Here is a 24,013-nt window from a genome sequence, read left to right as displayed (position 1 = left end):
GCACATTGTATACCTCACATAGGTATGTGAAAACACACTGGATCCTGTAGTGTGTTTGCAGTTTCGGGCAAAGAGCCCAGTGTGGAGGGCATGGACCCGGGAGAGCTCTGGCCCAGGCTCTGCCACCTACCAACTGGCATTTGTCAAGTTATCGAACTTTTCTGCACCTCAATTTCTTTGTCTGTAAAACGGGGCTAAAAAGAGTATTGACCTCATGGGATTTTTGCAAAGATGAAGTGAATTAATGTACCAAAGTGCTCCTGTTACAAAGCACTGCAGAGGTGTCGGCCGATATAACACTGTCTGTGCACAATCTCTGCAATGGACCAGCCACAGAGTGTTCTTCTGTTCTCCCTTCTGCCACCAGCGTCAACACAGCCCTTTCGGGCTTCCCTGGTGGCGCAGTGGTTGGGAGTCTCCCTGCCAGTGCAGGCGACGCGGGTTCGAGCTCTGGTCCGGGAGGATCCCACATGCCGCGGAGCAACTAAGCGCGTGCGCCACAACTACTGAGTCTGCGCTCTGGAGCCCGCCAGCCACAGCTACTGAGCCCATGTGCCACAACTGCTGAGGCCCGTGCACCTGGAGCCCGTGCTCCACAACGGGAGGGGCCCCTGCAATGAGGGGTCCGCGCGCCGCGGCGGGGAGTGGCCACCGCTCACCACAGCTAGAGGGGGCCCGCGCGCAGCAGCAAAGACCCAACGCAGCCAAAAAATAATAAATAAATAAAATAAATAATTTAAAACAAAACCAAAAAAACACAGCCCTTTCCCGTCCCTGCAGGTTTTCCGCAGACCTGGTTAACAGCCAGTGTCCACTTCTTCCCCTTCTCCCTCCACCAGCTCCCTCAGCCTCCGTTCATTCCAGCACTGACCATGCAGCAATTCAGAACAGAGCGGTGGGGAAGAGGCCAGGTCTGTCTAGCGCCTCCCCGCCAGCCTTAGTCCCTCCCTGGTCCCGGGCTCTCGTGTGAGCAGATTAGCGGGAACAGAAGGCAGAGCAGAAACCGAGGGAGAAGGGGTCCCCTCCCTCTTTGTGCGACCCTTACCTACCTTCTCCTCTTATTCTGCATGTGGACGGTCTCCCTCACCCAAGGCGCCCAGCCTGGGCCTGGAGCCTGGCAGTTCTCAGTTCCTCTGAGAGCTGCAGGAGAGATAGACATCTGAATTTGCAAGTGGAAACTCCTGTGCTCATGGAAATGCTGATACCACGGTGGGAAGGGCCTTGCCACTGACAGGACCGCGTTTCGGGCAGAGACCAGGAGCCTAACCTTTTATTCTGTGTTATCTATTGCATAACAGTAGGAACTCCAAATAGCCCACTACTAACAGAGGAACCTTTAAGACACAGAAGGTTAAGGTATTAAATAGTCTTGGATATAGAAGCAACATCCAGCAAAAAAACCCTCACTAAACTCCTGACACGGAACCTGGCAAGCCAGGCCACTGAAGCACTCTGGGGGTCAGTTAATCCTGTTTGACTCTTCCCCAGTCAAATCAAAGAAATGTAAGGTGGTCAGAGGTCAGGCAATTTTCATCCAAGCAAAAAGTTAAGTTACTGAATCGTACACTATAAACAGGCGAATTGTATGGTATATGAATTATGTATCGATAAAGCTATTGTTTTCTTACGTTAATTGATACAGAGTCGTAGCCTCGTAATTTGTGTTTAACCATACAAGCTATGATTCTTATGTTTTGGCTGCTGAATATATTATATCAGACTTCATTATAATTTTTCTTTTAAGAGACCTTTAGCAGTACATAGAGAAAATTCTTAAATAGGCACAAATTTTTATTTAGTTTTTTTAGTTGAAACATTTCAGGTATCTGCTCCCTTCAACTATAGCCCTTAACTTTTCACAAGCAGAGCTTATGCAGAAGTTTTCTCAATAAGATACCAGGAAGGCAAATTGCTTTCCTACACATGCATTTTTAAAAATTAATTAATTTATTTATTTTTGGCTGTGTTGTGTCTTCGCTGCAGTGCGTGGGCTTCCTCTGGTTGCAGTGTGCGGGCTTCTCTTGCTGCGGAGCACAGGCTCTAGGCGTGCAGGCTTCAGTAGTTGTGGCACACGGGCTCAGTAGCTGTGGCTCACGGGCTTTAGAGCGCAGGCTCAGTAGTGTGGCACACGGGCTTAGTTGCTCCGCGGCATGTGGGACCTTCCCAGACCAGGGCTCGAACCCGTGTCCCCTGCATTGGCAGGCGGATTCTTAACCACTGCGCCACCAGGGAAGTCCCTACACATGCATTTTTAATTTGAGGCAAACTGGGAGTTGGAACTCGTGTGATCTTGCTGTTACCAGACTCCTTTCATTGGCTGAGGACTGAGCCAAAGCAAGATGAAGTCCTGGCAGAAGGAGGCCAGAGGGCCGAAGTGGACGGTGAGATGGTGAGGAGGTGGCCATCGTGGGTGACGGGTCAGGCCTGCATTTAGTGTGTCCGCGGATCTAAGTAAGTGACTTAACCCTTCTTAGGCTTACGTCTCCGTTTCACCGTTAAACTGCCACAGAACAAGCTCCTACCTCACAATTTGTTAAATGAGAAAATCCATGTGAAGCTTTCAGCACAGCTCTGGAATATAGTGTGTTATCAACAAATCAATACAATCTAAAGAATTCACCCAAGCGAACCTTGAGGACATTATGTTACAAATAGACATATCCTGCACAATGCCACTTATATGAAGTACCGAGAGTAGCCAAATTCAGAGAAGCAGAAAGTAGGATGGGCTGCCAGGGGCTGGGGGAGGGGGGAGAGGGAATAGGGAGTTAGTATCTAATGGGGACAGTTTCAGTTTGAGAAGATGAGAAAGTTCTGGAGATGGATGGTGGTGACGGTTGCACAACAGTGTGAATGTGCTTAATGCCACTGAGCTGTACACTGAAAAATGGCTAAGATATATACACTACTATATGTAAAATAGATAACAAAGACCTACTCACAGCACAGGGAACTATAGTCAATATCTTGTAATAACCTATAATGAAAAAGAATCTGAAAAAGAATATATATACATATATATAACTGACCGAATCACTTTGCTGTACACCTGAAACTAACACAACATTGTTAATCAACTATATCCTAATATAAAAAAATTTTTTTAAAGAGTATATATACATATATATGCAACTGAATCACTTTGCTGTACACCCGAAACTAACACATTGTAAATCAACTATACCTCAATTTAAAAGGTGGCTAAGGTGGTAAATTTTATATTATGTATATTTTAGTGCAAAAAAAAATCATCAAAGACTTTTCTGCCTCTTTAAGATAATTTGAAATTTAATACACGTTGGGTCTCCTGGAGCTAAAAAGATGTGTTTTTTTAGGGGATAAGAGCCCCTCCTTTTTTTTCTGTTGCTGATGGTGATTGTGGCACAGACAGTAGCAAATGTGAATTCTGATACATCGTTTATTTTTGACAAAAACGATAGTGGGCCTGGCAGGTGAGCGCAGACAAATCTGTTACTGAGAAGGTCCTTCATGTAGAGCTGAGGAGAAGCACGATCAGGAAGGAACACAAGCGGCGGTGATGGGAGAAGAAGGGCTGCAGCTGTGATAAGAGGTCACGCGGGTATCTCCCTGCTGCAGGCCAGCCCCTCAGGGTGTTTTTCTTAATTCTGGGAATCTCTAGGAAACAGTCTTTGTTTTCAGTATAGGAAGCCAGTCCAGGCTCAGATAACATTAAGCAGAGAAGGTGCTCCAAGAAGAAGCTCAAAAGCGCATTCCCTGCGCAGATGAATGCACGGTGTAGAATAGAGTGGTAAATACCAGGTCCTCGGAAAGAATCTGACCCCAGGCTGCTCCATCACGGTCGGGAATGTGTAAATAATGCACATAAAATGCACCATCATTCCCACGGTTGGCGAATAAATGAATTGACGTTGTCTGCATAGAGGGTTATTTTTCCTTCTAATCAACTGATTGGCCTTTTCTTTAATTCTGCTTCTTACAATTTGTCTGTCCAGAGACAGGCTGGAGTCCTGGAGCCTGGCTGCGGTAATGAAAACAGTAGTCCCAGGGCGCCACCTACTGGCAAGATTCCTACAAGGGCTCGGCGGCAGGGGCTGTCCAGGTGGTAGCAGCAACGCTTCTCTAAGATCGGAGCTTGTAAGTTGTGTTCTGACACCTTTTTCAAATGTGTCGTTATGTCAGGGACACAACTTGACCCAAACTAAACCTGTGGTAAGAGCTGGGTTTAAAAGGGTCTAGTTTAATTTTCCCTTAGGAGGTTTTTATTTTTTTATTTTTTAAATTTTATTGAAGTGCAGTTGATTTACAATGCTGTTCCAGTTTCTACTGTACAGCAAAGTGACTCAGTTATACATGCATGTGTATATATATATATATACTCTTTTTCATATTCTTTTCTATTATGGTTTATCACAGGATATTGAATATAGTTCCCTGTGCTATACAGTAGGACCTTATTGTTTATCCATTCTCTACATAATAGTTTGCATCTGCTAATCCCAAACACCCAATCCTTCCCTCCCTACCTGCTCCTCTAAGAGGATTTTAAATGCCATCCTTCCTTGGATTGGGAGTTTGGGATTAGCAGATGCAAACCATTATGTAGAGAATGGATAAACAATAAGGTCCTACTGTATAGCACAGGGAACTATATTCAATATCCTGTGATAAACCATAATAGAAAAGAATATGAAAAAGAGTATATATATATGTATAACTGAATCACTTTGCTGTACAGCAGAAATTAACACAACATTGTATATCAACTATACTTCAATAAAATACATTTTAAAAATAAAATAAATGCCATCCCTCCTAAGAAAATATCGCCTTTTAAATATCATATTTGGTACATACAAAAATTGTTATTAAGTATAATACCATGAGGGGGACTTTCCTGGTGGTCCAGTGGTTAAGACGCCACGCTTCCAATACAGGGGGCACGGGTTCGATCCCTGGTCGGGGAACTAAGATCCCGCATGCCTCACAGCACGGCCAAAAAATAAATAAATTAATTAATTTAAAAATAATAATAATACAGTGAGGAACACCTGTGAACCCATTATACTACCCAACCCTTAAAACTTCAAATACCATGTGAAAAATGAATAAATAGTAGTAATTGTATATTCATAGTTCCGTGTAATATCATGAGTGAATCTTAGCATAATGTAGGTTTTTTTTTTTTTTTTTTTTTTAAAGAAAGTAGGCTCTGGAAGTCTACACAGTGTATGACACCTTTTTTGTAAAGCTCATGAACACCGGCTGTTCTTCACACAGTCTGGGGCAGGAGTCATGGAGCCTTTCAAAAATATGACAAAGGAATTAGCCATCACCATAGGAAAAAAACACACAGGCACAAACAAAACATCTGACATGGTTTCAGTAGGTTCATGACTCCAGTTAAGTCTCACCCTAAATCTACCATGTAAACAATTCAATAACGAACATTTCTATAGTAGAAATTTTATTTCCATTCATAAAATATATCACTAAATAGCTGAAAAAGTTACATATTATTTTAAAACATAGATTTAAAAAATCATATTAGCTTCTCCTTAGCAAAATGCTTTTGTCTTATGTATTTACAAGAATATACTATACTTCAGGTACACAGTTTTCACTCAAGCCAGCCTGGGAAGGCCTGTGGATGTAGGTAGATGCTCCGATAAAGTTAATTATCAGCTCTTCTTGCCTTGTGCAAAGAATGACTGGATTTTACAAAAGTCCCTTTGGAAACAAGAGTAAATACAGAGAGCTTCTAGAGAAAAGTCCAGCAAAGCAGCAGTTGAGAATATATTTTCATTTAGTGATGAAATTAATCTTGTTTTGGTAATCTACAGCCTGTTTAAGGTAGGCGGGGGGGATGATGTCCTTAAGGACTAAATTGTTTCTCTAGGAATCTTCAACGTGAGCCCGTGGAGAGGGTAGCCCTGAGTCCACCTCTCTGCTGTAAGGTCGCCTGTTTTGGTAAACAGAAGGACGTTCCAAAACACGGCCATCCATGTTCTGATACATCTGCATGTGGGAAAGAGACAGGACACTGATTACCATCTGATGAAGACTTACGTGTCACATGCCTACATGGCAATTGTTACTTTTATTATGCATAGATCTTAGAGGATATTCTACATATTAATTGACAAAGCAAACTTCATCCTTTTATTAATGGAGAAATCAAGTCATAGTCAAATATTTTATTTCATTATTGTTTCTTCTTTTAGATGTAAAATCTCAATCTAGAAATCCTGAGGCCATGCAGAAAAACCATAAAAGAGAAAGGCCATTTATATACAGAATGCATAAACAACAAGGCCCTACTGTATAGCACAGGGAACTATATTCCATATCCTGTGATAAACCATAATGGAAAAGAATGTATAGATATGTATACCTGACTCACTTTGCTATACAGCAGAAATATACCCAACATTGTAAATCAACTATACTTCAATAAAATAAGTTTTAAAAAACTCAGAAAAAGGCCCCCCAAAAGATCTGTTCTTTATGCAGTAAATACAGAGAATTGATTTCTTGGGTTTTCACTTGGGAGTTTAGTGACTTTAAAAATTTTTGTCCAAAATGAAAACAGCTCTACTTTTTTGTTTCATTATAGAGTTAATGCACATTCATATAGATAAACTAAGCAATATAGAAAGATATATAAAAAAAAAAAGCTAAAGTCACCATTATAGCTAGCTTGCTGTTCACACACAATTTTGTGTCGGGAGGCTCGGACTGTAGGTTCTGTTGTAGAACCTTGTTTTGAATTACAAATATGTTGCTCATATGTTACATGTGTTACATCTTTTCACTATTTACTACACATGGGCACGTCTCATCTTTTTAACGGCAACCTGGGGTTCCACAGTACTGATGTACCATAGTTAAACTTTTGATGGATTGGTTGTATCACATAAACGGAAAAGTGCACACATGACCTTGTCTGTCTTTGGGATAAATGAGGGAAGTGGAATTGCTGGACCAGAGAGGACGCACTTTTGAATTGTGAGTCACATCAGCAGCCTACCCTGCAGAAAGGTTTACTTATTCCTACTCCTATCTTCTGGGTCCGGGAACACTCTTATCCAGAGCCTTACCAGGGCTCCAGGGCCCGAGATGTGGAAGATGGTTCAGACCCACTTTTGAAATTCTTTTTTTTTTTTTTTTTTTAATTTTATTTATTTATTTTTGGCTGCGTTGGGTCTTTGTTGCTGTGCGCGGGCTTTCTCTAGTTGTTGCGAGCGGGGGATACTCTTCCTTGCGGTGTGCGGGCTTCTCATTGCGGCGGCTTCTCTTGTTGCGGAGCACGGGCTCTAGGCACGTGGGCTTCAGTAGTTGTGGCACGTGGGCTCAGTAGCTGTGGCTCACGGGCTCTAGAGCGCAGGCTCAGTAGTTGTGGCGCACGGGCTTAGTTGCTCCGCGGCATGTGGGATCTTCCCGGACCAGGGCTTGAACCCGTGTACCCCGCATTGGCGGGCAGATTCTTAACCACTGTGCCACCAGGGAAGCCCGAAATTCTCTTTCTTAAATGAGCTTACTAATCCTCGCCATTTTGTCTTTTCTACTGTCATGAATTCTTTTTCTCTCTTTTCCATTTTGTTAGATTGATCATGTTTTCTAGGGTCCCTTTTCTCTTCTCTGCTGAATCTGAGATTATCTATTATATTTCTCCTTCACCAGTGGTTATACTTACATATTTAACACCCATTTTATTCTTGTGTTTATTTAACAGTGTGGTTGCTCCCACCGCAGAGCTCCTGTAGAATCTATACCTCTTCCCACCCTTTTAGGAAAGCACTTTGCCTTGTTTTTTCAAAGAAGCCTCTGTTTTGGGTTTTCCCTCTTCCGTCTTAACTGCTTTCATTGCCTCAGGGATTTTCCATAATTTCTGGTCCACAAAGATCTCCTTCTTGCTTTCAGAGGCCATTATGGCCTCAGTTCTATCTTTTTTTTTTATTTAATAAATTTATTTATTCTTGGCTGTGTTGGGTCTTTGTTGCTGCGTGCGGGCTTTCTCTAATTGTGGCGAGCAGGGGCTACTCTTCACTGCGGTGCGCGGGCTTCTCATTGTTGTGGCTTCTCTTGTTGCAGAGCACGAGCTCTAGGGCATGCGGGCTTCAGTAGTTGTGGCTCGCAGGCTCAGTAGTTGTGGCTCGCGGGCTCAGTAGTTGTGGCTTGCGAGCTCTAGAGCGTAGGCTCAGTAGTTGTAGCGCACAGGCTTAGTTGCTCCGCAGCATGTGGGATCTTCCCAGACCAGGGCTTGACCCCGTGTCCCCTGCATTGGCAGGCAGATTCTTAACCACTGCGCCACCAGGGAAGCCCCAGTTCTATCTTTAAAATGTATATATTTCCCATAATTTATAGGGGCTGATAGGAGAAGAGAGATGGCATGAGTTCAGGCGCCTTTCTGGAAGCAGAAGGCATGCCTGTCCCTCCCTCATCCCACTGCCACTGCATTGTCCCTTCACTCCCTGTCTGCTCACCTCTCCGGCTGCAGTCACCTCCTAACCGGTGTCCTTCTTTTTTTCTGTTGCTGTTGCCGAGGCACGCAGGATCCCAGTTCCCCAACCAGGGGTGGAACCCAGGCCCTGGCAGTGAAAGTGCCGAGTCCTGACCACTGGACCACCAGGGAACTACCCTAACTGGTGTCCTTACTTTCGCTCTTTTACCTTTGTTTTCCTAAATGTACTTTTATGCGTCCTTTCCTTCCCTCCATCCAGAAATATATGCTTAGTACCCCCTAAGATCATGTAGCTTAGCAACACATTTTACAGCTGAGAGAACTAAGCATGATGCTACAGCTGCGTATACCATGGCGAACAAAACAGATGTGGTCACTAACCTACTCTCATGTTGACATTCATTCATTTATTTAATAGCCAGTTACTGTCTCCAGACTAGGGGTTGACATCAGGTGATGTAAAGATGAGAGCACATCATCCTTGCCCTCATGGATCAAGTCTAGTGATGAGGCAGACAGACCCACAAAGCAAAACTATCACACAGCATGACTTGAGTTTCATGTAGAGGGATAGACAAAGTGTTAGGGGATTCAGAAGAAGGAACCTGAAATCGGAAGTTAGGGGAGAATTTGGAGAGGGGAAACTATTTGATCAGGCTCTTTTTTTATTATCGAGGTATAATCGACATGTTGTTACACTTGAAATTAGTTTCAAGTGTACATTACAGTGATTCACATTTGTATATATTGCAAAAGAATCACCCCAAGAATCTACTTAACATCCGTCACCATACATAGTGATCTGGGTCTTTATAAAAGACAGATATTGAAGCATGTCTGTCCATTCTAAAAATCTCATTGGTTCATCAGTGTCTGAATAATGCCTTAGCACGTTATTCAATGACCTCCCTGCTCTCACTCCATACCATCAGGGTTGGGTTAGATCTAAGGTGTTAACCTGCAATTTCTAGATGTGTTTCCCTCCCCATCTCACTTGTTCTCCAAGAGCCATCTTCCTTCCTGGTCTGTGATGAAGCCGAGACAGAGATTCTACAAAAACCATTCACGCAGGTGCAAGGAAAGATTGCGCCAGGCATGCTGGCCTGTTTTCCCACCCGAGAGACTGGACATGACATGTTAGGAGATGTGAAGAGAAGAGGCGGATGGGCAGGGGCCTGCCCACTGTGGGTGGAGCTGCCTGGCATCGCTGTGCGGGACGTGCCTGCCTCACAGGTGACCAGCCAAGCGGCAAGTGGGGACCGAAACCCAGTGTCTGCTTCCCAGGCTTCTGGACTGAGCCCACAGCACCTGCAGGAGTAAGGGGCTCCTCCTGGGGTGCCCATCTCACCCCGGGGGTCCCATCCTCTAACGTAGCTAAAGGTGCTTCAGCTTGCTCTCAGCGCCTTTGATGGTGGGAGGGAAAAGAACCTTCCATCGCGAGGGGCACGGAGCGGAGGAGACCGGGGAAAACGTGGAGGATGGTCCTGGAGCACAGATGCCCTCAGCTGAATCCTTATCCGCGGGCATCTTGCAGTTCAGCCATCCCTGATACCTCTGAGACCCCTCGAACAGAGGGAAGCGGGTTGGGACGTCCTGGGGGTGTGGGGATGTGAAAGGGGAACTCTGGCCAGATCAAGGTCGTCCTGAACAAAGCCAAGGGCACCTCAGCAGCCGTGGACCCTCCATGCCGGTCACACCAGCTCTGCAGTCTTGTTTTCTTCCACATGCCCCCACTCACCCTATACTTTTGTTACAACCCATTATTTTCCATTCTACTTTCTCAGCGCTGAACCTTTATTTATATTACTCACCCAGCCTGCAGCATCTTGCTAACCCCCACCCCCCAGTGAGCAGCCAAAATCTACTCAGTCTTCACAGCTCAGCTCAAATAACACCGCCGTGGAGCCACTGCCCAACAGGTAAAAATTACTCATTACTTGTTTTTCTATAAAACTCTGCTTTTGGTTTATTTTACAGTGTCCTTAACTGTCTACAAGTCATCTGCTCTGTAGCCTGTGAGTCCGCTGGGGGCTTTCCATCTCTCCTTTTTGTCCTAATTCCCTGACAATACTGAATTTCCATATGTGATTTAAAAAAAAAAATCATAACAGGAGGAGAAGACACATACCATCCACACAGGTCTCTGGAAAGACTACAGAATTGAAAATGGACTCCTCAGAATGTAGAAAAAGAGGACGGACAATCCATTTAAAGACTCAGTTCATATTTAACTAACATTTATCACCTGCTAAGTGTTCCCCATGTGCTAAGTCTTTTCACATACATCACCTTATTTACTCCTTACAAATCCACAAAGATTTGTTAATCCCATATTTCAGATAAGGAAACTGAGACCCCCCCCCCGCTCCCCCAAAGATTAAGTGACTTAATTAACTCATATCAGAAGCAAACAATGGAGCCAAGATTTGAACCAAGGTATTGGGAGTTCCAGGTTCCTTTGTTCACTTGGTCTAGCGGATGGCTCCTCTAACTACATCAGGTGGTACTGTTAAGGGTGAGAGTCAGCAAAGTAATTCCCAGTGCCCAAAGCTCATCTGGCTTAGCAACCCATTTTACAGGTAAGAAAACTAAGGCCCAGTGCTGTTATTAAGCTCTCAGGACTCCAGGTCAATGCTCTTTCCACTCTATTACATGATTGAGTTGTATGATTATTCCACACAAAACCTTCATGCTGAATTAGGTAAAGTCAGTGGCTTCTGGAGGTCAGGGATTACGTTTTATTTATTTGTTTGGTCCTCTGCACTGGTCACTTAAAAGCATTTAATTTCTTAATCAATTGGCTAAAATCTTCAGGAAAAGTTTTTCTTTTTTTCTTTCCCCCTAAAAACTTATCCGTTAGTATATCTAACCCCATACAACTTTTTTTTTTTTTTTTCCAGGACAAGAGCAGCTTTACTTTTCTGAATGCTTTTCTTAATCTAATTATATTGATGAAGGATGGGTGGCCCTTTGCTTTGAGTTTAGGATTATGAGTTTGACCCCATACAACTTATAAAGAGCAACCTAGACCAGTTGTGATGAGGAAGGCAACTTGGTACCTTTGGCACTTAGGAAATCAGCAATGAGTGTTCTGAGTTACAGACTTCTTTCCTTCCTAACGAGACTTTATAAGATGTTGTGCTGCCACCTACCGCTTCTTCCGCATCTGCCAGCTGACATCCTAAAAATGAAGTCAGGTTAGGAAAGGATGGCCGTTTCCTTGAGTCAAAAGCCCAGCAGGATTGCATTATAAAGTATCTGTAAAGACAACAGAAGAAGGAGCAAGACAGGAAATCTGAATGAAGCAAAATGGGTCACTTTCCATTCAACGAAGCACCATTTACTGCTGTGGAGATACTTGTTTATGGCATGTTTGTCCAGAGGCAAGTACTAGCCTAGATTCTGAACTCATATGAGAAAGGACAAATTAGATGATGCATTTTGACAAATACGGTGTGGACCAGAATTCAGGAGAAGGGTCCCTCAAGTAAAGGAACTGAAACCCAGAAAACGTTCAGTTATGTTCAGAAATCCCTGAAACCAAAAGGAAGAGTTTTCTTTCCTTTCCTTTTCCTTTCTTTGCTTTTCTTTCCTTTTCTTAAGGGGAATCATGGGAACTTCATACTAAAGAGTTTTACTTCTTTTTTTTCATGGGTTTGGAACTAGACAGGCTGTAAATTTCTGATTTCAGCCACTTGACGGTCTGACTTAAACTTACATTTCTTCCGTGGCGTAAAATGGCTGATCCATTTTAAATCCACTCTGGATGAGTTTGTAGAATTTAGCATCAGCTGGAATCCCGGGGTAAGGATTGACACCTGCGAGAAACAAGAGGGCATATAACCATCCACTCACCCTTCAGGTGTTTATTATTTTTTACTCAACTGGCAAACACGATGGGTTGTGGCTCCCTGGGCCAGCTCTGTGTGGTGCTGGGCAGGAGAAGCCACGTTCTGGCAGGCAGGACAGACCAACGGACACCAGCACGTAAAAATAAAGGGGCTCAGGCTGCAACAGAAGTAAGACTAGGCAGGCTCTGGGTCATGGCATTTCTTCCACCCTTTGACTTAGGAGTGGGGGAGGAGCGCAGAGGGGGCAGAATGCAGAAGCCCAGGGCTCAGGGAACCGCAAGTCTTACCAAGCGAGAATATTTCCCAGAGTAATATTCCGTATGACCAGACATCGCTCTTAATTGTGTAGATCCCCTCAAACAAGCTTTCAGGAGCCATCCACTTCACAGGCAGACGGGCCTGTGTAAAATCCAAGCAGAGATCAATGGTGGATTTTCCACGTACAAGCATTCCTTCTTTTTCTTGTTAGCTAGGTGATCACTTTTATTCTCTCCCTAAGGCCACACTTAATGCTTCCTTGAGAAAATCATATTCCTCAAGTGGCCTTTTTTTCACTTTTAAATTAATATTGTAACATAGTAGCCTTAAACAAACAAACTTTATTTCTTTAAAACTCAAGCTTGCACTTGGCATTGGTAAGTTTCACAGTAGACACTGGCTTCCTGCTAAGTAGCCAGGCACTTCCCCAGAGGTAAGTGGAGTATTTTGTTAAGGCATTTCTTGGAAGAATTTTAGTGGAAATGCCATCCACAAGAATGTGATGGGGGGAGCATACGTCATTGCTTCCAGAAATGACAGCAGGCGGGTTTCTGTGGCTTTAGTAATTCTCAGCATGAAAGGGGAGTTTTGAATTAGTACAGCCTCAGGCTAGAATCAAGACACAGGGACGGAGAGGTTCCTGGGGCTGAGCATTTTGTAGTATTTTGTTTTTCAGGGATTGAGAGCCCTTAACGGTGCGCATTTAATCTGCCAAGTAAAATCAAAGCTCAAGAAAGATACCCTGTTTTAAATCCTATTCAAAAGGATGAGCTGGGAGAATCAAGCAGGCTAGTCTGGTTAATTTGATTAATTAAAGGGATTAATTGTGGTTCCAAATGGAATTCCCTTTCCTGCTTAAGAAACCACCAGCTAGTAGGGTAGAAACTTCATAGCCATTAGTTCATCCTATTTAAGACTGCAGCTACAATGAGGGAAGCGTAGATCCAAAATCAGCTGTGTGTTTGATTCTAGTGGGAGCACAGTTTAGTGTGATTTGCAACATGTACTGGACAACGGAGTGTGGTTGGTTTATTCCCATAAACGCTATGAGGTAAGTGAATACTCCTCATGGGAAACACTGTACCATCATGCTCGTGCACAGACGTGGGGCTCAGACCATTCATGTTCTAACCCATGTGCTGTGTAATCATGAGCAAGTGACTTTTCTGTGCCTCAGTTTCCTCAACCACAAACGGGTACTTTGAGGACCAGATGAGTCAATACACGTAAAGCACTCAGAATAGCACTTAGCACATGGTAAGCACAATACCAGCATTTGTTATTATTATTACTTCACAAGTAGGGGCAATAAAGCAGAGAGAAATCACAAAAATGAACAGCCAAAAAGAAGAACAGGGGCTTAAATCCAGGCATTGTAATTCTTAAAAACCATACTCTTTCAACTATACACAATTTTATCATCTAGTATTTTTAGTAGTTCTCTTATAAGTGACACGTGTATCCTTAGGTTTTTTTAACAAGTAGATTCAGTGATGTTTTAGGTCTCCCTGTGTAACAGTAAGAGAATGGCAAATATTCATTAACTCACATTTGACTTAAATACTGTGCCTTTTTAAAATGTATATTTAATATTTAATTTACATGTTGTATTTTTAGAATGCTGTCTTGTAACGATTACCTATTCCCATAATTGAAAGCATAACTCAATAGTCACTTTATGGCTTAAGGAACTGAAATAAGTTTTAAGTAATGAGATTTTTTTAAAAAGTGTGGATTGCACTCAAAGGCCCCTAATTGATAGGTGTGATGCTATTTTGCTCAACTTTTATTACAGGTGGAATATTTCCGTGAAGCTGCAGAAAAACCTTGGAAGCATAAGAAAGCAAACTGCTGGGAGGAAGTTTTCTGAGGTTAACGTAAATCACAAATGCACTACAGTGAGTGCAGATGTTTAGATTAGTGATGACAAAAACACAAAATAACAGGATAAAACTACATGAGAAGCAGCGGCCTCACATTGCCTCTGATCACGTAGTTGGAATCACTCATAATGTCCCGAGCCAGTCCAAAATCACCGATCTTCACCATTTTCCCGTGGGTCACAAGGACATTCCTGGCTGCCAGGTCTCTGTGAACACACTAGAAGGAACAAACTGGGAGTGTTATTTACCATGATGTATATTATCACAGAGTACAATCTTTCTTCTCGTTTCAAGTTCAGTAGGAGTTACAGATGACGGAACTGTAGTTCCTCCAGGTGTCTTATCTTTACTGGGCCCTGAGCAATCATCACGATGTGTAACTAAGTGCGTGAACAATTCTTCAGCCGTTGGTGCTGCTTAGGGAACATTCCCAGTGGCCAAAGGGGCCGGGTTCTGAGAAAGCAGGTCAACCCTAGCAAGGTGCCTATCTTGCTATAAATAAGAGACACAGCAGCAGGGCCTCTAAAGGGGTTTTCAGAGCACTCTTCTCTGGGGGGTGGAGACAATGTCTTTTCTGATGGGAAAATACCTTTGGCAATAAAATGGCGTAATATAAAAAAAAAAAAAAAGGGGCTTCCCTGGTGGCGCAGTGGTTGAGAGTCTGCCTGCCAATGCAGGGGACACGGGTTCGAGCCCTGGTCTGGGAAGATCCCACATGCCGCGGAACAACTGGGCCCGTGAGCCACAATTACTGAGCCTGCGCGTCTGGAGCCTGTGCTCCGCAACAAGAGAGGCCGCGACAGTGAGAGGCCTGCGCACCGCGATGAAGAGTGGCCCCTGCTTGCCGCAACTAGAGAAAGCCCGCGCACAGAAACGAAGACCCGACACAGCCAAAAATAAATAAATAAATTTTTTAAAAAAAGGGAAAATACTAGAAGTTTGGGAAGGTTGACTAAAGTGGAATTAGAAACTCTTCCTGAATTGAGAGGTGACGTGACTTTAACTCGAGTGGTTTGGCAAGAAAATTAACTCCACGGAGGAAGATTTTAAAAGGAACAGTGACTTCCCTGGTGGCGCAGTGGTTAAGAATCCGCCTGCCAATGCAGGGGACACAGGTTCGAGCCCTGGTCCGGGAAGATCCCACATGCCACGGAGCAACTAAGCCTGTGCGCCACAACTACTGAGCCTGCGCTCTAGAGCCTGCGAGCCACAACTACTGAAGCCCGCGCGCCTAGAGCCCGTGCTCCACAATGAGAAGCCACCGCAATGAGAAGCCTGCGCACCGCAGCTAAGAATAGCCCCCGCTTAACGCAATTAGAGAACGGGGGACGGCCTAAAGGGAAAACGGGAGAGAGTTCCAAGAAACCAGGTATACTTCAAGACATTCTTATCACAAGGCCAGGGGGAGAAAAGGCAGTGCCCCTTGACCTCCAATCGTGAGTAGTTTGAGAATTTACTTAACAACAGGCAGCAACAGGGCTGGACGGTCTAGGCAGATGCCTTCAACATCTGTGAAGAACCTGGTGACAGTGCCACTGTAGATGCAGAGGTGAGAGAGGAGACATACTCCAACAGCCGGCAGGGAACGCAAGGAGAGGAAAGGGCCCGGGGACTGGGGTGGGGAAGGATTCTGAGACAGTGATTCTTTTCACTGTTGAGCAAGGACAAGGACGCCCAACTGTGGAAAAGAAAAGTAAAGACGGCAGCTCTTTCTCTTCGGTCCCAGGTGCTTCGGGATCTGTGGGCCCCGGTGCAGACGTGGCCAAGTCCAAGAACCACAGCATGCACAGCCACTCCCCAAAATGGCACGGAAATGGCATCAAGAAACCCCGATCACAACTATCTCTTAAGGGGGTAGACCCTGAGTTCCCGAGGAACACGCGCTTTGCCAAGAAGCACAACAAGAAGGGCCTGAAGAAGATGCAGGCCAACAACGCCAGGGCCACGAGTGCACTGCTGAAGCTGTCAAGGCTCTCGTAAAGCCCAAGGAGGCCAAACGCAAGGTCCCAAAGGGAGCAGCCACAAGCTCAGTCAGCTTGCCTATATTGCCCACCCCAAGCTCAAGAAACGTTCCCGCATCGCCAAGGGTCTCAGGTTCTGCCGGCCAAAGTCCCAGGCCGAGGCTCAAACCAAGGCCAAGGCTGCAGCTGCAGCTGCGGGTCCAGCTCCGGCTCCGGCTCCGGCTCCCAAAGATACCTAGGCCTCCATAAAGGCTCCAGAGTAGAGGCCTTTATCTGCCAATGTGGAAACAGAAGGACTGGTGTGAGCCCTGGGCTGCTGTCTGCATGGGGCTGGTGTCCTCCTGTGCTATTGGTACAAATAAACCTGAGGCAGGACCTGTCAGTAAAAAGGAAGGAAGTAAGGGAGGGAGGGAAGGAAGGAAGGAAGGAAGGAAGGAAGGAAGGAAGGAAGGAAGGAAGGAAGGAAAGAGAGAGAGAGAGAGAAAGAAAGAAAGAAAGAAAAGAAAGGAAGAAAGAAAGAAAAAGAGAAAGAAAGGAAGAAAGAAGGGAGGGAGGGAGGAAGGAAGGAAGGAAGAAAGAAAGGGAGAGAGAAAAAAGAAAAGACAGCAACATGTACTTTCAATATCCGTGAGTGAAAAAAAACCTTGGGATTCTAATTGGGGTTGTGAGAAATATACAGATTAATCTGGAGAGAACTGACTTTTCTTTTAAACGGTGAATCTCTCCCATATGAACAAAACAGAACTCATTTATTCAGGTCTTCCTTTTTGCCCTTTAATCAAGTTTCACAGGTTTCTTCATGAAAGAAACATATCTTACGTGTTTCTTGTTTATCTTAACCTGTTTCATAGTTTGGTTGCTCTCCTGAATGGAATTTTTTTCCTGTTCTTCAAAGCTATTGATTTATTTCACATTAATCTTTTTCTTAAAACTGGGATATAACTGATGTAATACATTATATTGGAGACTGTACATTTTTAAAGAAAAAAAAAATACAGCTGAAATTATTCTTTCCAAATTCAGGGAGAAAGAGGAGAGAGGAGGCCAAGAGAGGGCAGTGGAGGAGAGGGAGGAAGAGACTAGCAGACCAAAGGGAAAAGGAGAGGAAAAAGTTGGGGAAATAAAGAGAAGTAGTGGAAGGGAAGAAAACGAGGACAGGAAGTAGCCAGACGAATGGCTGAAATCGGTTCACAGGCAGCAGACGTCTGAGATGTCAGAGAAAAGCAAGACTGAAAGAATATTCTAGAAAGAATGCGAAACTGGGGTAGAGTCCACGGGGTGAGGGGTCTCTGAGGTCTTCACATCACAGCCCCAGTGGATCTGGGATTAGCAGACCCCCAAGGCTGCTGCCAGCCCACAGCAAACTCTCGAAAGAGACACCGGTGCCTTGGGCTGCTGGCTTGGCCTGAAGACCACCCGGGATCTGAGCCTCTGCTCACCCCCTGGGTCAAAAGTAGGACACAGGGCTTCCCTGGTGGCGCAGTGGTTGAGAATCTGCCTGCTAATGCAGGAGACACGGGTTCGAGCCCTGGTCTGGGAGGATCCCACATGCCGCGGAGCAACTGGGCCCGTGAGCCACAACTGCTGAGCCTGCGCGTCTGGAGCCTGTGCCCCGCAACGGGAGGGGCCGCGATAGTGAGAGGCCCGCGCACCGCGATGAAGAGTGGCCCCCGCTTGCCGCAACTAGAGAAAGCCCTCGCACGAAACGAAGACCGAACACAGCTATAAATAAATAAATAAATAAATAAAGTAGCAAAAAAAAAAAAAAAAAAAAAGTAGGACACAGTCTAAACGACCTGAAGTGACTGTCCGACAGGCCTACACCTGGTTTTTTTTTTTTTTTTTTTTCCTACACCTGGTTTTGAGGAGGGATTCCTGAGGACTTCCTATCTGGAAGCTTCAGGGACTTCGGACCGTCTGGGAGGGCTGTGATAACCATCATTTAATAAGGGATCCCTGACCTTTATACTATAATTAGCCAAGAGCCCATGTAACATCCTAGGTGACTCCAACTGTGAATGGGAGGGAAAGACAGACTTTAAGAGCTGCAAGTTAAAATAAACAAGAAAAAAAGAAAACCCCACATCTCTTCTTCAAAATTATCTTTTTGTTGTTGGTATTGTGAGTTTCCTTTTTAAAAGGAGCTTACCGACTTAAATTCCAGAAATTCCATTCCTTTGGCCACTTGATATGCAAAGCAAAGAAGATCTTCAAAGGTAAGTACATTCAAGTCCTCTTCTTCCTCCAGCCTTTTTTGGTTTTCATATTCAGTTTCATCTGTAAAATACAACTGGTCCTCATTTTTGCCAAAATGCAAAGAAGTTGCCTTATGGAAGGGGGAGGGGCAAGATAGGGGGAGGGGATTTAGAGGTACAAACTATTATGTATAAAATAAGCTACAAGGATATATTGCACAACACAGGGAATATAGCTGATATTCTATAATGACTATAAATGGAGTAGAACCTTTAAAATTGTGAATCACCATATAGTACACCTGTAACATATAATATTGTACGTCGGCTACACTTCAATTAAAAAAAAGAAAAGAAGTTGTCTCATAAATCTCTGTGAGCACCTCATGTACCAATGGAGCTAATACATCATCTTCCTGGTGGCACCAGGGCTAACCTATTTATGCAGAGAACTGTGCAGCCCAGGAAGGATCACCTAAAGATTCTCTTTGGTTAGAGGAGTGAATTCTCCAGCTCTCTGGGGATGAGTCAGGGGTTTCCTTTGCACTAGGTAGTTTTGTCACACTGGAAAAAGAATTACCAATTATCTACTACATTTTATGAACTGTTTGTGCACTTAATGTTCTTTTTTTTTTTAAAGGGGAATGAAACTTTTCATTGTGTGTGTGACACCACTAAAGTTTCTTTTTTTAATAATAAATTTATTTATTTTTGGCTGCGTTGGGTCTTTGTTGCTGCGCACGGGCTTTCTCTAGTTGCGGCGAGCGGGGGCTACTCTTCGTTGCGGTGCGCGGGCCTCTCACTATCGTGGCTTCTCTTGTTGCGGAGCCCGGGCTCTAGAGCGCAGGCTCAGTAGTTGTGGCGCACGGGTTTAGTTGCTCCACGGCATGTGGGATCTTCCCGGACCAGGGATGGAACCGGTGTCCCCTGCACTGGTAGTCGGATTCTTAACCCTGCGCCACCAGGGAAGTCCTTAATGTTCTTCTAATTAATCCTTTTTTTTTTTTTCCGCACTGTGTGGCTTGTGGGATCTTAGTTCCCCAACCAGGAATCGAACCCATGCCCCCTGCAGTGGAAGCGCAGACTCTTAACCACTGACCTGCCAGGAAAGTCCCAATTTACGACTTTTAAAAAGAATAACGTGATCAAATAAAATAGCTCTCAGTGTTTGTTAGTAGAAACATTGACATAAAATTCACACTACTAAACTGGTGGCTTTTCACTACCTTTAAAGTAAATATGCATTGGGACTTCCCTGGTGGTGCAGTGGTTAAGAATCCGCCTGCCAATGCAGGGGACACCGTTCGATCCCTGGTCCGGGAAGATACCACATGCCACGGAGCAACTAAGCCCGTGCGCCACAACTACTGAGCCTGCGCTCTAGAGCCCACGAGCCACAATTACTGAAGCCCACGTGCCTAGAGCCCGTGCTCCACAACAAGAGAAGCCACCGCAGTGAGAAGCCCGTGCATCGCAACGAAGAGTAGCCCCCGCTCACCGCAACTAGAGAAAGCCTAGTCGTAGCAACGAAGACCCAATGCAGCCATAAATAAATTTATTTTTTAAAAACGCTATAAAGCAAATATGCATTAATAAAGCCTATAGATGACATTAGCAAAGATAAATATGCTTTTGCATTTACACACTTTTTAAAAATAGCTAACACAGGGGGGTCCTCGGGAAGATGGCGGAAGAGTAAGACGCGGAGATCACCTTCCTTCCCACAGATACAGTAGAAATACATCTACACGTGGAACTGCTCCTACAGAACACCCACTGAACGCTGGCAGAAAACGTCCGACCTCCAAAAAGGCAAGAAACTCCCCCCGTACTTGGGTAGGGCAAAAGAAAAAAGAAATAACAGAGACAAAAGAATAGGGACGGCACCTGCACTAGTGGGAGGGAGCCGTGAAGGAGGAAAGATTTCCACGCACTAGGAAGCCCCTTCGCGGGCGGAGACTGCGGGTGGCAGAGGGGGGAAGCTTCGGAGCCACGGAGGAGAGCGCAGCAACAGGGGTGCGGAGGGCAAAGCGGAGAGGTTCCCGCACGGAGGCTCGGCGCCGAGCAGCACTCTCCAGCCCGAGAGGCTTGTCTGCTCACCCGCCGGGGCGGGCGGGGCTGGGAGCTGAGGCTCGGGCTTCGGTCGGATCGCAGGGAGAGGACTGGGGTTGGCGGCGTGAACACAGCCTGAAGGCGTTAGTGCACCACAGCTGGCCGGGAGGGAGTCCGGGAAAAAGTCTGCAGCTGCCGAAGAGGCAAGAGACTTTTTCTTCCCTCTTTGTTTCCTGGTGCGCGAGGAGAGGGGATTCAGAGCGCTGCCTAAACGAACTTCAGAGACGGGCGCGAGCCGCAGCTACCAGCGCGGATCCCACAGCAACAGGGGCGCAGAGGGAAAAACGGAGAGGTTCCCGCACGGAGGCTCGGCGCCGAGCAGCACTCTCCAGCCCGAGAGGCTTGTCTGCTCCCCCGCCGGGGCGGGCGGGGCTGGGAGCTGAGGCTCGGCTTCGGTCGGATCGCAGGGAGAGGACTGAGGCTGGCAGCGTGAACACAGCCTGAAGGGATTAGCGCACAACAGCGGGCTGGGAGGGAGACCGGGAAAAAGTCTGCAGCTGCCCAAGAGGCAAGGGACTTTTTCTTGCCTCTTTGTTTCGCGGCGCGCAAGGAGAGGGGATTCAGAGCGCCGCCTAAACGAACTCCAGAGAAGGGCGCGAGCCGCGGCGATCACCGCAGACCCCACAGCAACAGGGGCGCAGAGGAAAAAAACGGAGAGACTCCCGCACAGAGGCTCGGCGCCGAGCAGCACTCACCAGCCCGAGAGGCTTGTCTGCTCGGCGGGCGGGGCTGGGAGCTGAGGCTCGGCTTCGGTTGGGTCGGATCGCAGGGAGAGGACTGGGGCTGGCGGCGTGAACACAGCCTGAAGGGGTTAGCGCACCACAGCTGGCTGGTAGGGAGTCCGGGAAAAAGTCTGCAGCTGCCGAAGAGGCAAGAGACTTTTTCTTGCCTCTTTGTTTCGCGGCGCGCAAGGAGAGGGGATTCAGAGTGCCGCCTAAACGAACTCCAGAGAAAGGCGTGAGCCGCGGCGATCAGCACGGACCCCAGAGACGGGCGTGAGACGCTGGGGCTGCTGCTGCCGCCTCCAAAAAGCCTGTGTGTGAGCACAAGTCACTCTCCACATCGCCCCTCCCGGGAGCCTGTGCAGCCCGCCACTGCCAGGGTCCCGTGATCCGGGGACAAGTTCCCTGGGAGAACGCACTGCCCACCTCAGGCTGGTGCAACGTCACGCCGGCCTCGGCCGCCGCAGGCTCACCCCGCCTCCTCTGTACACCTCCCTCCCCGCGGCCTGAGGGAGCCAGAGCCCCCGAAGCAGCTGCTCCTTTAACCCCGTCCTGTCTGTGCGGGGAATAGACGCCCTCAGGCGACCTACACGCAGAGGCGGGTCCAAATCCAAAGCTGAACCCCAGGAACTGTGCGAACAGGGAAGATAAGGGGAAATCTCTCCCAGCAACCTTAGAAGCAGCGGATTAAAACTCCACAAACAACTTGATGTGCCTGCATCTGGTGAATACCTGAATAGACAACGAATCATCCCAAATTCAGGAGGTGGACTTTGGGAGCAGGATATATTAATTTTTCCCCTTTTCCTTTATTTGTGAGTGTATATGTATATGCTTCTGGGTGCGATTTTGTCTGTATAGCTTTGCTTTACAATAGCTTTATTTTACTTCACTATATTATAGCCTCTTTCTTTCTTTCTTTCTATTTTTTCTCCCTTTTACTCTGAGCCGTGTGGACGAAAGGCTCTTGGTGCTCCAGCCAGGCATCAGGGCCGTGCCTCTGAGGTGGGAGAGCCAACTTCAGGACACTGGTCCACAAGAGACCTCCCAGCTTCACGTAATACCAAACGGCAAAAATCTCTCAGAGATCTCCATCTCAACATCAAGACCCAGCTTCACTCAACGACCAACAAGCTACAGTGCTGGACACCGTATGCCAAACAACTAGCAAGACAGGAACACAGCCCCATCCATTAGCAGAGAGGCTGCCTAAAATCATAATAAGGCCACAGACACCCCAAAATACACCACCAGACGTGGACGTGCCCACCAGAAAGACAAGAGCCAACCTCATCCACCAGAGCTCAGGCACTAGTTCCCTCCACCAGGAAGCCTACACAACCCACTGAACCAACCTTAGCCACTGGGGACAGATACCAAAAACAACAGGAACTACGAACCTGCAGCCTGTGAAAAGGAGACCCCAAACACAGTAAGATAAGCAAAATGAGACGACAGAAAAACACACAGCAGATGAAGGAGCAGGGTCAGAACATACCAGACTTAACAAATGAAGAGGAAATAGGTAGTCTACCTGAAAAAGAATTCAGAATAATGATAGTAAGGATGATCCAAAATCTTGGAAATAGAATAGACAAAATGCAAGAAACATTTAACAAGGACGTAGAAGAACTAAAGAGGAACCAAGCAATGATGAAAACCACAATAAATGAAATTAAAAATACTCTAGATGGGATCAATAGCAGAATAACTGAGGCAGAAGAAAGGATAAGTGACCTGGAAGATAAAATGGTGGAAATAACTACTGCAGAGCAGGATAAAGAAAAAAGAATGAAAAGAACTGAGGACAGTCTCAGAGACCTCTGGGACAACATTAAACGCGCCAACATTCGAATTATAGGGGTCCCAGAAGAAGAAGAGAAAAAGAAAGGGACTGAGAAGATATTTGAAGAGATTATAGTTGAAAACTTCCCTAATATGGGAAAGGAAATAGTTAATCAAGTCCTGGAAGCACAGAGAGTCCCATACAGGATAAACCCAAGGAGAAACACACCAAGACACATATTAATCAAACTGTCAAAAATTAAATATAAGGAAAACATATTAAAGGCAGCAAGGGAAAAAAAACAAATAACACACAAGGGAATCCCCATAAGGTTAACATCTGATCTTTCAGCAGAAACTCTGCAAGCCAGAAGGGAGTGGCAGGATATACTTAAAGTGATGAAGGAGAAAAACCTGCAACCAAGATTACACTACCCAGCAAGGATCTCATTCAGATTCGATGGAGAAATTAAAACCTTTACAGACAAGCAAAAGCTGAGAGAGTTCAGCACCACCAAACCAGCTTTACAACAAATGCTAAAGGAACTTCTCTAGGCAAGAAACACAAGAGAAGGAAAACACCTACAATAACAAACCCAAAACATTTAAGAAAATGGGAATAGGAACATACATATCGATAATTACCTTGAATGTAAATGGATTAAATGCTCCCACCAAAAGACACAGGCTAGCTGAATGGATACAAAAACAAGACCCATATATATGCTGTCTACAAGAGACCCACTTCAGACCTAGAGACACATATAGACTGAAAGTGAGGGGATGGAAAAAGATATTCCATG

General features: G+C 45.6%; 1 protein-coding gene and 1 pseudogene across 2 annotated transcripts in view; one reads left to right on the top strand and one right to left on the bottom strand.

Moving 5' to 3' along the window:
• Positions 1-5,848: 5,848 nt before the first annotated feature.
• FLT3 (fms related receptor tyrosine kinase 3) overlaps positions 5,849-24,013 on the bottom strand; it is an 83,536-nt gene continuing 65,371 nt past the window's right edge. Inside the window, exons 19-24 of the mRNA XM_082435552.1 lie at positions 18,546-18,673; positions 14,530-14,652; positions 12,582-12,693; positions 12,162-12,261; positions 11,596-11,701; positions 5,849-5,997 (exon numbers count right to left, since the gene is read on the bottom strand). Of these exons, the coding sequence (XP_082291678.1) occupies positions 5,875-5,997; positions 11,596-11,701; positions 12,162-12,261; positions 12,582-12,693; positions 14,530-14,652; positions 18,546-18,673 (692 nt within the window). The 3' untranslated portion in view covers positions 5,849-5,874. The remainder of the gene's footprint in view (positions 5,998-11,595; positions 11,702-12,161; positions 12,262-12,581; positions 12,694-14,529; positions 14,653-18,545; positions 18,674-24,013) is intronic.
• On the top strand, positions 15,038-16,785 carry LOC309647562 (large ribosomal subunit protein eL29 pseudogene; annotated as a pseudogene). The gene is made up of 2 exons: positions 15,038-15,042; positions 15,977-16,785. The product of its transcript is annotated as a large ribosomal subunit protein eL29 pseudogene (transcript).

The sequence above is a fragment of the Balaenoptera physalus genome (assembly GCF_965194825.1).
Source record: "Balaenoptera physalus genome assembly, chromosome: 18".
NCBI classification, from domain to species: domain Eukaryota; kingdom Metazoa; phylum Chordata; class Mammalia; order Artiodactyla; family Balaenopteridae; genus Balaenoptera; species Balaenoptera physalus.
Note: the sequence above shows the minus strand (reverse complement) of the source record. Positions and strands in the feature narration are given on the sequence as shown.